General features: G+C 47.3%; 1 protein-coding gene across 1 annotated transcript in view; it reads left to right on the top strand.

Moving 5' to 3' along the window:
* Positions 1–198: 198 nt before the first annotated feature.
* Positions 199–12,224, top strand: part of cacna1ba (calcium channel, voltage-dependent, N type, alpha 1B subunit, a) — an 86,612-nt gene continuing 74,586 nt past the window's right edge. The window contains 3 exon segments of the mRNA XM_060053463.1: positions 199–1,217; positions 2,778–2,883; positions 4,643–4,782. Coding sequence (XP_059909446.1) covers positions 955–1,217; positions 2,778–2,883; positions 4,643–4,782 — 509 coding nt within the window. The 5' untranslated portion in view covers positions 199–954.

Genomic DNA, 12,224 nt, shown 5'->3' with positions numbered 1-12,224 from the left:
TTTGAAATTTGGGTGGTTTATTTTACTTTAATTAGGTATTTCATAATGCAGCCAACAGGCTGCATAGACACAAGCCTCACCTTCACCTTCTAATCGCCCCCAGACACACGCACACGCACAATGTCTCGGCTGCTATGGATACAGAGAGGGTACAGGTGCAGCCACTGGCTGGCTTGTCCATGGTCACGTGGTCGCTTCCAAAGGAGAGAGAGAGAGAGAAAGTGGTTTCACACCGACACAGATTTAGCGGAAGAAGGGTTGCGGAAAGACGAACCTGTATTTTAACTCTCCGGGAATAAATTAAACGAGGCGGGATTAAAAAAAAAACTAAGGTGTGTCTCATGTGCAACACGAGAGGGGGGCGACTTTTTTAAATTTTTAAATCGCAGTCGATAAGTCGAGGCGTGAACCCGAAAGGATTCTGCATGTATTTTCTCTGGGTGTTGTGCGGAAGAGTGCTGTAGATGCAGCCGTCGTGTTGCTCTGTTGTTCACGCATGATGGGAAATGCTGCCACAGAGCCGTGCGTGGTGAATTGTCAGTGTTGGTGAGGCTTCGCCGGGGCAGCGGCGGTGCGTGCGGTAGACCCCATCCATCCATCCATCCAACCAACCAGCAAACAGCCAAAACAACACCAAGGGAATATGATGCACCATAAAATTGGGAAATATAAACTTTGTGCGCGGGGCTCAGCGTCTTCTCAGCGGCTGGGACATTGAAAGCATGGACAGCTACAACAAGAACAGCGAGGAGATACAACACGAATGTTAAGGAGTGAAGAACATGCCCGGTGTTTTGATTGTGTGAATATTCTGCTGGACATTACGCACACCCTCAGGGAATTACGCACACCCAGAGGAACCTGTAGCCGGGACGCCTGTCTGTGTTGTGATGCGTCTCTCTTTCCTTGCTAGTCTCAGTTTTGATTTCTACAGCAGCACCGCGCTATCCTACCATGACTCGCTTCGAGGACGAGCCTTCCAGCCGGTATGGGGGGGGTTGTCCCCCGGGGCTCGGCCGCGGAGGGGGTCGCCAGCCGGGCCCTCCGCCACCAGGGCCGCGGGTGTACAAGCAGTCCATGGCACAGAGAGCCCGGACCATGGCTATATACAACCCAATCCCGGTGAAACAGAGCTTCCTCACCGTAAACCGCTCCCTTTTCATCTTCAGTGAGGATAATTTCATCCGAAAATACGCCAAAAAGATTACCGAGTGGCCATATCCTTTCTTATCTTAACTGCCGGCCGCTTGTTTGATAATTGTTACATTATTTTATATGGGTGACCACTATCTAAGCTACCTATTCGAGATCCTACATGTTTGAAGTTGAATTACTTCCGCTGAAAGCCAAAAAATCATATTTTGAAAGTTGAATCACCATATAAAGCGCGCAAGGTACTTTGGATTAAAACATATTGTTTATTTTTTTTGCACTTTAAAAACGGTATTTTCATTAGGTGTAAAACCTCACTGGGAACCGTCCCGGCGCTGTCCATGGTGCTCAACTCGGCTTCTCCCCCCCACCCCCCGTCTCCTCCAAGCGGCAATGCTCTGTCGTTAAACTAATCAGCCAATAGGGTCAATAGGATCTATTAGCCGTGGTTCCCCCCTGTTGCGTGTTTTTGTGCGTGTGTGTGTTCACTACGTATATACCTCCATGAAGCGGTGAGTGAAGGCCACCTGTGGAGCTCCATGTGCACCTCCATGTAGGCCTCCCACACTCGGTCTAACACAATGTAGGCCTCTTTTCACATTAGTCAAGATAAGCGCCAAACTCACATGTGTGTTATTGTTTTGAGAGGACGACACACGCGGGTTCTTCGTAATTAATTAACAATGAGGTAAGCTATTTATTTTTGAAACATTTTTGACCTATTTGTTGAAAGTCTCTCTTCACCCTGACTGCAAAATCAAATGCTCTGCCAATTCAAATCGAGTATTTTCCAGAAGGCTACTTATTGCTAAAGCTAGCGAGCTAGTCGTGTGTTTCGGGGAGGCCTGAAGGAAAGGGTGGCATTTTTTGTTTGGGTAAAATGTATAGCTTAGTACTCTTGCTGGTTTTTCCAAAGTTACCTACCCCATCTTTAAGTTGCATGTTGCGCCTCATTAGCTAGGCCACTGGTTTGATACATCCGTACTCAATACAGACGCGAGCGCACACACACACACACACACACACACACACACACACACACACACACACACACACACACACACACACACACACACACACACACACACACACACACACACACACACACACACGCGCGCGCACACACGCACGCACGAACACACTTGCACAATGTCCACTCACACTCACGCACACATGCGCGTACAAACCCCAACACTCCCCCTAGGGGATCCCGGGGTGGTGGTTTTATTAAACAACAGCAGGACTGCAGAGAGAGAACGTACGTGTGGTGATTGTGTGTTTGTGTAGTGAGCATTTACATGTATTGTCCTTGTTCTATTGAGGATACATTTTCAAAAGTTGTTCATGATGCTATAATTTTCAGTTGTTCTCAAACAACCTTGCTATAATGCTGTAAAGCGGCAATTCTTTTTTCAATTAAAGATCCATATTCTAACTGTTAAAAAAGGGGCATATTTTACCAGCAGGTGGACGCTCCCACTTGTGATGTCACTAAAGGAAAGATTATGAAATCGCTTGTGATGGCGAATTAAGAGGTGATCACATGTGGTGGTAAAATAGGGCCCCGTTAACATGCACATACCAGCACACTGTGTTTCCTGGGGACTTCCTTAACGGCGTCTCACTCCGTTTGAGTACATGATCCTGGCCACCATCATCGCTAACTGCATCGTTCTGGCCCTGGAGCAGCACCTGCCTGCCTGTGACAAGACGCCCATGTCAGAACGCCTGGTCAGTCGACTCCACACTAGCTCTATATTTCTCCATATGTCTTTCTCTCTCTATTACCTTCACTCTCTCTCTCTCTCTCGCTCTCGCTCTTGCTCTTGCTCTCGCTCTCTCTCCCTCAATCCCTCTGTGTGTCTCTCTTCTCTATACCCTTCTTTCTCCCTATATTTGTATCTTCATCGATCCACCTAGCCTCCGTGGGGTAACCCGGGTACTGGAGTAAACGTAATGATACATAACATAATGAGTATGCTAATGAGTATGCTAATTATCCCAACGACTGTAATCTAGTGTCTGCGGGTTTCCCTCTCAATGAAAACAAACTGTTTGTGAATGTCTTCCTCTTCCTCTCTCTCGTACCCCTCTGTCTCTCTTCTCTTTCTCGCGTTCTGTCCCTCCATCTCTCTCTCAACCTTTATCCATTGCTCTCCCTCTCTCTCTCTCTCTCTCTCTCTCTCTCTCTCTCTCTCTCTCTCTCTCTCTCTCTCTCTCTCTCTCTCTCTCTCTCTCTCTCTCTCTCTCTCTCTCTCCTCCTCTTTCACTGTTGTCCTATTCTTATCTAGTTAAACTAATGTAGACAGGAAGTCTGTGATAATGACAGGAAGTGAGAGGGTGAAGGGAACCTTATAGGATATAGGAGGCGGTGCATTATGTGAGAAATGTTAGAAATATTGGAACAAAACCCAGATAGGGTTGAAATTGGGATAAAATCGTGATAGATAATCTTTTTATAAGCTGGTGTTATGGTATTGATCGTACGAGCAGATCTCTGTTGTATGGCTCAGTGGGCGACAGAGCCCCTGCTGGGCAGCTTTGATCCATCCTACACATGGTTCCACCTCCCCCTACCTCCCCCTCCCTCACCTCGCCGACACCCCATCCAGTGTGTAAGCCTCCGAAGGGTCTTGTCATAATGACTAAGCGCTACAAGAATCCCCCTCTCATCAAGGCAGTCAGCTCCACTGAGCGTGTTTCTCAGGCAGGGAACACTTTGGTAGACTTCAGGTAGTTTGTGTGGTAGCTGTATGATATCAGCGTGTGCAAATAGTTGAGTCAAAAATATTTATTCAGCAAAATAATTCAAGAAAGCATCTGTATGGATGTTCATAGATGGTCATTACGATTACAATTAGGGCATTTGGCAGACGCTTTTATCCAAAGCGAGTTACATCGGTTAATACACATTGACATACCGACAGCAGAGTCAACCATGCAAGGCGACAGCCAGCTCGTTAGGAGCAGTTAGGGTTAAGTGTCTTGCTCAGGGACACATCAACACTCGATCGAACTAGCAACCTTTCGGTTACAAGACAACTGCTCTACCTCCTGAGCTAAGCCTGACCACAGAGGTGGTCATAGAGGTCAAATATGTTCGGACCTGGTTCTGACTGGCAGATGTCCTGAAGGGGTTCTGTTGTTTATGAAGTTGCTCTTTAATGAAAAAAACGCAATCCACGTTTGATAGGATAGAAATGTCTTGTTTTTAAATGTCTGAATTGTAAACTGAGTGTGTGGTAATGATTCAAGAGAAACTGTGCACCTTCAAGTTGACCAGGAGGACTGTGTTCTTGTATCCCGCCTGCACTTTTTATCGCTATTGGGCTTGTCGTGTTATTGTGTACCCATTTATTTTATGGTTGTAAGCTCTCACAGCTGCAGATATGTCAAGGTGCTTATGTATCATTATGGCTTTGATGATGATGATGATGATGATGATGAAGCTGAGTCTGTCTGTCTGTCTGTCTGTCTGTCTGTCCCCCAGGATGACACAGAGCCCTACTTTATTGGAATATTTTGCTTCGAGGCGGGCATCAAGATCATTGCTCTGGGCTTTGCCTTCCACAAAGGATCCTACCTGAGGAACGGCTGGAACGTCATGGACTTTGTGGTGGTGCTAACCGGGTGAGTAGCGCTTGCTCGTGATAGCGGGTATCTATTATGGGATTAAGGCTTGTATGGATGCTAACTCATGTTAGCTGCTAGGAGCTAACTACCAGGTCTGAATAGTAGGGTGGGGGGGAAACAAGTTTGTGTTTTTTTTTTTGTGTGTGTGTGTGTTTGTGTGTGTGTGTGTGTGTGTGTGTGTGTGTGTGTGTGTGTGTGTGGTGCGTGACTGTGTGTGCGTCTGTGTGTGTGCGTGTGTGTTGATTGTATTTATAAGCGTGTGTGTTGATTGTATTTATAACGGCTGCAGCAGAGCAGATGCAGCATACAGCCTTATTTGTGGGTCACAGATACTGTTGTTTGCATAGATATGTGCTGAATCAAAATAGATCCTTTTGTATTGGCTACAGAGTGACTCTACCCAAAAACAAAACGCAGGTTTTCTTTGTGTAAATTCTCCCTCATGTAAATGTACAGACCGAAAAAAACAAACAAGACTCATGAAGGAGCAACTGTGTCTCTAATGGCTGTCTGTCTCTAGTTACTTGAGGGACAGAAAGCCATCAGAGACAGAGTAGAGTAGAGTCTAGCAGCTAGGGAAGGGATGAGGAAAGATGAGAGGACACACACACACACACAGAAGGGAAGTGGGAGAGACGAGAGGGGTGAGAGAAGATAGGAGGAGTGTGGATGGGGGGGGGGGGGGGGGAAGGGGAGGGGAAGAGAGATGAGAGGAAGGAAGGTGGAAGGGCGGCCTTGCGGTAGGGGATCGGCAGGCGAGGCACTTTGGTAGGCACCCAAGGGACCCCTACCACCCCAGGGCCCCCCAGGGCCCCACACAGCACCTAGTGGCTCTGAGTTATTTTAGCCTCATCTACAGGGGTTTACATCAGTTGTATCTGGGAGACAAACAGGTGGTTCCCCCCTGCCACCACCTCGTCATTGTCCTGACCTCCATGTTTTTTCTCCTCTCCCCTCCCTCCCCTCCAGCCACTCAACTCTCCTCTCTCCTCCCTCCCCTCCTCTCCAGCCACTAGTCAATCCTCTCTCCTCTCTCCTCTCATCTCCTATCATCTCTTCTCTCCTCTCCTCGCCTCTCAATTCCTCTCCCCTCTTCTCTCTCCTTTCTCCTCTCCCGTGACTAGCTAGTCACTCCTCGCCTCTCTCCCATCTCCTCTTGCTTCTCCAGCCGCTAGTCACGACCATTTCCTCTCTCCCTTCTCCTCTCTCCTCTCCAGTCAATACTTGCTGTTCGCTCCTCTTTCCCCTCCAGAAATGAGTCAGACTCTCTCACCTCACCTTCCTTTCCCCTCTCTCCACACACCTCTCTCCTCTCCTCCTCCTGCGCTCCCCTCTCTCCCTCCTTTCTTCTCTACTGTCACTGTCTTTGCTCTCTCCTCCTCTCTCCTATAGCCTCTCTCTCTCTCCACTCTGGACACTAGTCGCTCTCACTTCTAACAACCTGAGGCCTGCTGTTTGAGCTCATGGCTGAGATGGGAAAGCCAAAGGGTGTGTTAGAGGCGATTTAGAATAAGAATGAATAAAAGACTTCACCAGTCAACTCCAAATCTCTCTCTCTCTTACTCAACCCTTTCTCTCCCTCCCTCTTACCATATTCGCTGCATCGTTTCTTCTCGGCCTGCACCCACGTAGGCTGCATGCGTGCCTGCCTGTGTGTGTGTGCGTACGAGCACTTCCTGTGTCCCCGAGGCAGGGGGGTATTGAGGGCTTGTCAGAGTGCTGCCACCGATGCACCGCCGCTGCTGTCGTATCGTCTTACACCGCATGGAGAAGGGAGGGGGCTCTGTGAGGCAGGCTTGATTACATTGTGAGTGGGGGGGGGGGGGGGGGGACAGCGTGGACAGCGTTCTGCTCTTCTTATCGCCTCCAGCGCTCTCCGCACAACCCACTCCGGCTACGATGGCCAGGTCTGCGTCTGTGCTCAGTTCTGGGTGTGCAGCAGTGGACATGGTGTTTGTGTGTGCATGAAGGTTTTGGGTGTGGCGACGGTAATGGTTTGGGTGAGGCACAACTACATACACAAAGCTGCACACGCACGCACACACACACACACACACACGCGCACACGCACTCGCACACGCACACGCACACGCACACAAAAACCTGCGCACGCACACACACACACGCACACGCACACGCACACACACACACACACACACACACACACACACACACACACACACACACACACACACACACACACTCGGGCAGCAAATCACTGGCATCAGGCGTCCATTTCCTACAGGATGTGCTCCTCACAAGACGCTCCATTGAGCCATTAGCACTGATTAGTAAGAACACACACATTAACACATATACACACAAACACACACACACACAGACACACACGCACACATGCACACACACAATATGGTCATCGCCCAACCTCAATAACTATGACGTATGTGGACGTATGACTGACCAACGAGGCGTGTCTCATTCTAACGCCATTACCCAATAACGTCCATCGATTCCTGGGACCCCTGGCCCCTGGTGTGTGTGTGTGTGTGTGTGTGTGGGTCATCCGTCATTCGGTGGTGGAGCGGTTGGTGTAGCGCTACACATATGTCCATCTGCTACAAGACCCAGGGAGACACTAATTCGACCATATATTTGTCACCCCTGGTGCTCCCGTCCAGATCAATACAAGCTATTGATCCCATCGCAGAGGGAATAGAGGTCCTCCTCTTCATAGCAGCGATGTGGGGAAGGAGGTCCTGGGACTATGATAAACACACACTGTTTCATTGTCGATTTCCGATTGGAAACAAGTCTTGTGGAGAGTGTCGTGTGTGTGATTTGAAAACCAACTCTTTCAGGAAAAAACATCGAAGCTCTCTTCTTCTCGACTCAGTTTGTACATTTCATGTTCATTTATCCCATTAAGTTGCTGAATCAATTAAGTACTTTCTTATTGTATCTTATTGCTCCTTATCTCATCTCATCTCATCTTCTTGAGTATGATTCTATAATATTATTGACGCAAAGCCGCTCAACGTTTCTGAGATGTCTGTCGCTGTTTGCGATGTCATGGTTTGATTTCATAGATTGTGGCTGTGCGATGTGTGTGTTGGATGTGCTCTGTGTTTGTGTGTGGAGTTGCTGGAGTCGTCACTGTCATTGAAAAGAGCATCAGTCAATACTGCAGAGTTGATGTCATTATTACAATCTTAAAGAGGGTCAATACCAATTTATACTCTTGGTTGGTTTGCCTTGGATGTTTAAATTTGTTGGTAACAGTGGGTAAATTGGATTTAAAAAAACAAATATATGGTTTTAGTTTAACTGCATTTAAAAAAAAGTTGTAACTGTTCAGGCAATTGAAACAACCCATTGCTTATCATGAAACATTTTATTCCCTGTCTTATTTTCAAATCTGTGTTTGCTATAGCTGTAGAAGTCGACCATCATCTTCTTTTAAAACCTCATTCCAGCAGAAATTCGCAAGCAATTAGCTTTAATCCAAAAGAGAGTACTGTTTTTGAGTGTTATTGTGTAGGTGTGTTGGTTCTGTGTGTGTGTGTGTGTGTGTGTGTGTGTGTGTGTGTGTGTGTGTGTGTGTGTGTGTGTGTGTGTGTGTGTGTGTGTGTGTGTGTGTGTGTGTGTGTGTGTGTGTGTGTGTGTGTGTTTGTGTGTGCGTTTATTGGTTTTCTGTGGTTGCATTTCCTCCAGCAATCTGGATGCCTGTGTTCCCATCTCTTCTCCACCCCAGGGGGGGGGGGGGGGGGGGGGGGGGGTATAGTCTGTGGCCACATCCTCGACAACAGACCCCCCATGCCAGTATCCATGTAGCTCAGCTGGAAAATCCTCCACACCCTGTCAAGGTCCATGTAGCCCAGCTTCAGCATCCCTTTGCTTCAGAAAAGGATTGTAAACATTCTCATCTCAGGACCCAAAACATATAGATCTATATCCGTGGGACCCCAGCACCACACACCACAAAGAACCCTGGGCACACTGGAAACACAGATCCTCTGCTGGTTCAAGCATGCTCTTTCTGAGCGTTCTCAAGCTGCAGCCCCACCTCCAGCTGGATTTGGGTGCTGTCCCATTTGTTTAAGAAACGACGGGCCCTCCTTTTTATAAATATATGTAGCTGTAGCCGCCGGCGGTGTGGTCAGAGTGTGTGTTGGGATCCACTCTTGCCTGGCTAAGGTAACCTCAACACTCCCCGGCTCTGATGGAAAAATCCATTCCCCGCACTTGGTAAAAAAACGGACTCTTCCATCACAATGTGTGCTGCCGTGGGAGAGGTGCCGCCCTGAATAAAGGCCTAAGCAGTTCTATGTTTTTGGCTTACGATGTTCGGGAAAGTTGAAGGTTGCTGGTTGGTTTCCCGATGCCAACCAAGTAAAGAGAGAGAACCTTGAGCAAGATGTGTGTGTGTGTGTGTGTGTGTGTGTGTGTGTGTGTGTGTGTGTGTGTGTGTGTGTGTGTGTGTGTGTGTGTGTGTGTGTGTGTGTGTGTGTGTGTGTGTGTGTGTGTGTGTGTGTGTGTGTGTGACTTTGCATGAGAGTGTCTGCTTGATCACTAAATATCAAATAGCATTGTACCGGAACGAATCTGAACCAGCCAAATTGTGTAGTTGTGCCTCAGGAAGTCCCACGGTGTATGATGGTTTACTGTGCACGTCCTCTGTAGCGTGTAGTGGGTACGGTCAGGCCACTCCATGACTCCCTGCAGCTGAGGGCCATATCCTTAGCGACCAGAATATTGATATTGCAATAACAGGGATGCCTACGTGTTGTGTAAAAGCTTTGTGATTTGTAGAGAAGAATCTCCCCTCTCTCTGTATGTCCCTCTCTGTCGCTCTGTCTCTCTCTGTCTCTCTGTTCCTGGTCTCTCTGATCTCTCTCTTCTCTCTCTTCTCTCTCTTCTCTCTCTCTCACTCTCACTCTCACTCTCACTCTCACTCTCTCTCTCACTCTCTCCCAGCAATAAAAGCAGCTTCTTTACCATAAGCATATACCAGTGACAGGAGGGAGGAGAAAGGGGTTGAGGCAGAGGGGGAAAGGGAGGGAGTGGGGGTTTGTTTAGCTACTTCCCTCCCCACTGAGACCCATAGTAGCATGCTGTTCATACTTCATGGTACATTATATCTTATCGATAAACATGCCGTCTTTCTATTATTATATTTTACCTCTGCTCTAACACACAATAGAATACACTACAGTTACAGTAGTTTAAGTTTGTGAGAACATTTTTGTCATCCAAAATTCAGATTTTGACTGATTAATTTCCTGCTTTAATAACATCAACATGTGGGTTGGAATTATGTTGAAAAGGAGATTTTTTTTTAAAAGATGACAAATGTAACATGTATTGTGGATGACCCATTGTACCGTGCTGAGTCCATTCCATACCTGTGCTAAAGGGCCGAGCTATCGGTGTCCCGGCTTGCTGTGATGGTGCTCAGGTATTCAACGCTCAGCCTCCGCCATATTCAGGTGCTGAGGTTGTTTATAACGAGGAATACACTGGAACTCTGGACCCCTAGAGCCAAGCCAGGGGCCACTCCGCAGCCAACACACACACACATACACACTCACGCACGCACGCACGCACGCACGCACGCACGCACGCACGCACGCACGCACGCACGCACGCACGCACACACACGCTTGTCTGCGACGTACGAGTGGGTAGGCGTACAGTAGGGCCCCTTCCTCCTCTTCCTCCTCTTCCTCCTCTTCCTAGTTTGTCGTCTCGTCAACAGTGGAGGAAACAGATGAATGATTGATGAGGCGTGGATCAGTGTGGATGAATAAGAGCAGTTGGATGGGTAATGATAGAGGCAGGGGGACCAGACGCAGCCGCTCTATTTTCCCCTATCACACATTACATACATTATCCTAGAAGTATTTATATCTTAAGCTACATAATGATTGCTAATGACGCTGTAATGCCCAGCCATCTCTACATTATCCCATGAAGGGGGCATTTGAATCTCTTCTTTTAGGGCTCTCATAAACTAATGGATTTACATTATGGTTCCGATATCGATGTGCTTCTAGCCTGAGGCATTACTGAGTCAGGGAAACTCCTCAATGAAGTTTAATCAGCATCTTTAACATGGCCACCGGAAGGTAACAAACACACACACACACACACACACACACACACACTACTGTGTGTGTGTTTCTGTGTTTGTGTGTCTGTATTTGTTTGTAAGTCTGTGTGTGTGTGTGTTTACTTGGATGTGTGTTTTTTTCATGTGTTAGTTCTCAAAATGTGAGCATGTATTGCATGAGCGCGGAGTCAGAATGTAAGCATGATTAGCATGTGTGCGAGGCCTAAATTTGTGAATGGTAGGGTTGTGATGAGAATGGCCATGGTGGCATAGTTAATCAAATGAATCAGTGGAATAAAGAGGACGGATCAGAGGGCAGATCTTAGAACTACTTGTTGACAGACATAAAGGCAGACAGACAGACAGACAGATAGAGACACTCAGACGGCTGGAGAGACAGAAAGACGGACAGACAGTTTGAGTTACACTCAAACTGATCGAAGTTCATCGAGGTTGTCGTGTTGTTCTGAGGAAACATCAGCCACAAGCTTGTTCTCCATATCTGTTGGTGATGCCTGCTCATTAGTTTAGAGTTAGCGATATTCTGGAAGCGATCCAATTCAACCAGGTTTGTAGATTTAAAATACTCTTAGCGGTTAAGATAAGGGCATTTGAGTACACTTTTCTTTGTTTAATTCATCCTCCCAAATGTTTTCCCTTTCTTATTCTTTAAACACAGTTCTTATTTGGTTTTCTTCCCTTGCTAAGCCCATTGTATTGCTTTTTCTTCCTTCTTTACTTGTTGCACAAAAATAGTTATTTTTGATTGTACCAAAGAAAGCTCTCTTTTTGTGTTATGAGCATGTGTGTGTGTGTGTATGTGTGTGTTTGTTTGTGTGCATGTGTGTGTTTATGTGCATGCAAATGTGCTTGTGTGTGTGTGCCTGTATGTTTGTGTGGGTGTGTTTGTGTGTGTGTGTGTGTGTGTTTGGTGCTACGGTATGACCTTACTGTAAGACCCGGGTCTATCACCGATGCGTTTAGAGCGGGTTGACCTCTGACACTGAGCTCCTTACACTCAGGTGTTATCGGTGGCCCCAACAGTGATTAGTCTTAGCCCTTTAGCTTGTTCTCTAAGCTCACTGGGTGCTCCCGGGTACTCATAGGCTGACCCATGCATTTTAGGGCAACACTACTGTGCTCTTGAGCAATACACGGGCTGCAGAGATGTGGAGGAGGGAGAAGGGCTGAGATAGAGGAGTGGAGATAAGAGGAGGAGTGGTGATGAGAGGAGGACATGAGAAGAGATGGAGAGGAGCGACGGAGGAGTTGGAGAAGTGGAGGAGTGGAGGAGGAGGTGGAGAGGAGAGTTAGCTTAGGAAGTGGTGTGCATAGATGTTTCTATCTTTTTGTGTATATTTGGGTATGT

The sequence above is a fragment of the Gadus macrocephalus genome, chromosome 6 (genome assembly GCF_031168955.1).
Source record: "Gadus macrocephalus chromosome 6, ASM3116895v1".
Lineage (NCBI taxonomy): Eukaryota > Metazoa > Chordata > Actinopteri > Gadiformes > Gadidae > Gadus > Gadus macrocephalus.
Note: the sequence above shows the minus strand (reverse complement) of the source record. Positions and strands in the feature narration are given on the sequence as shown.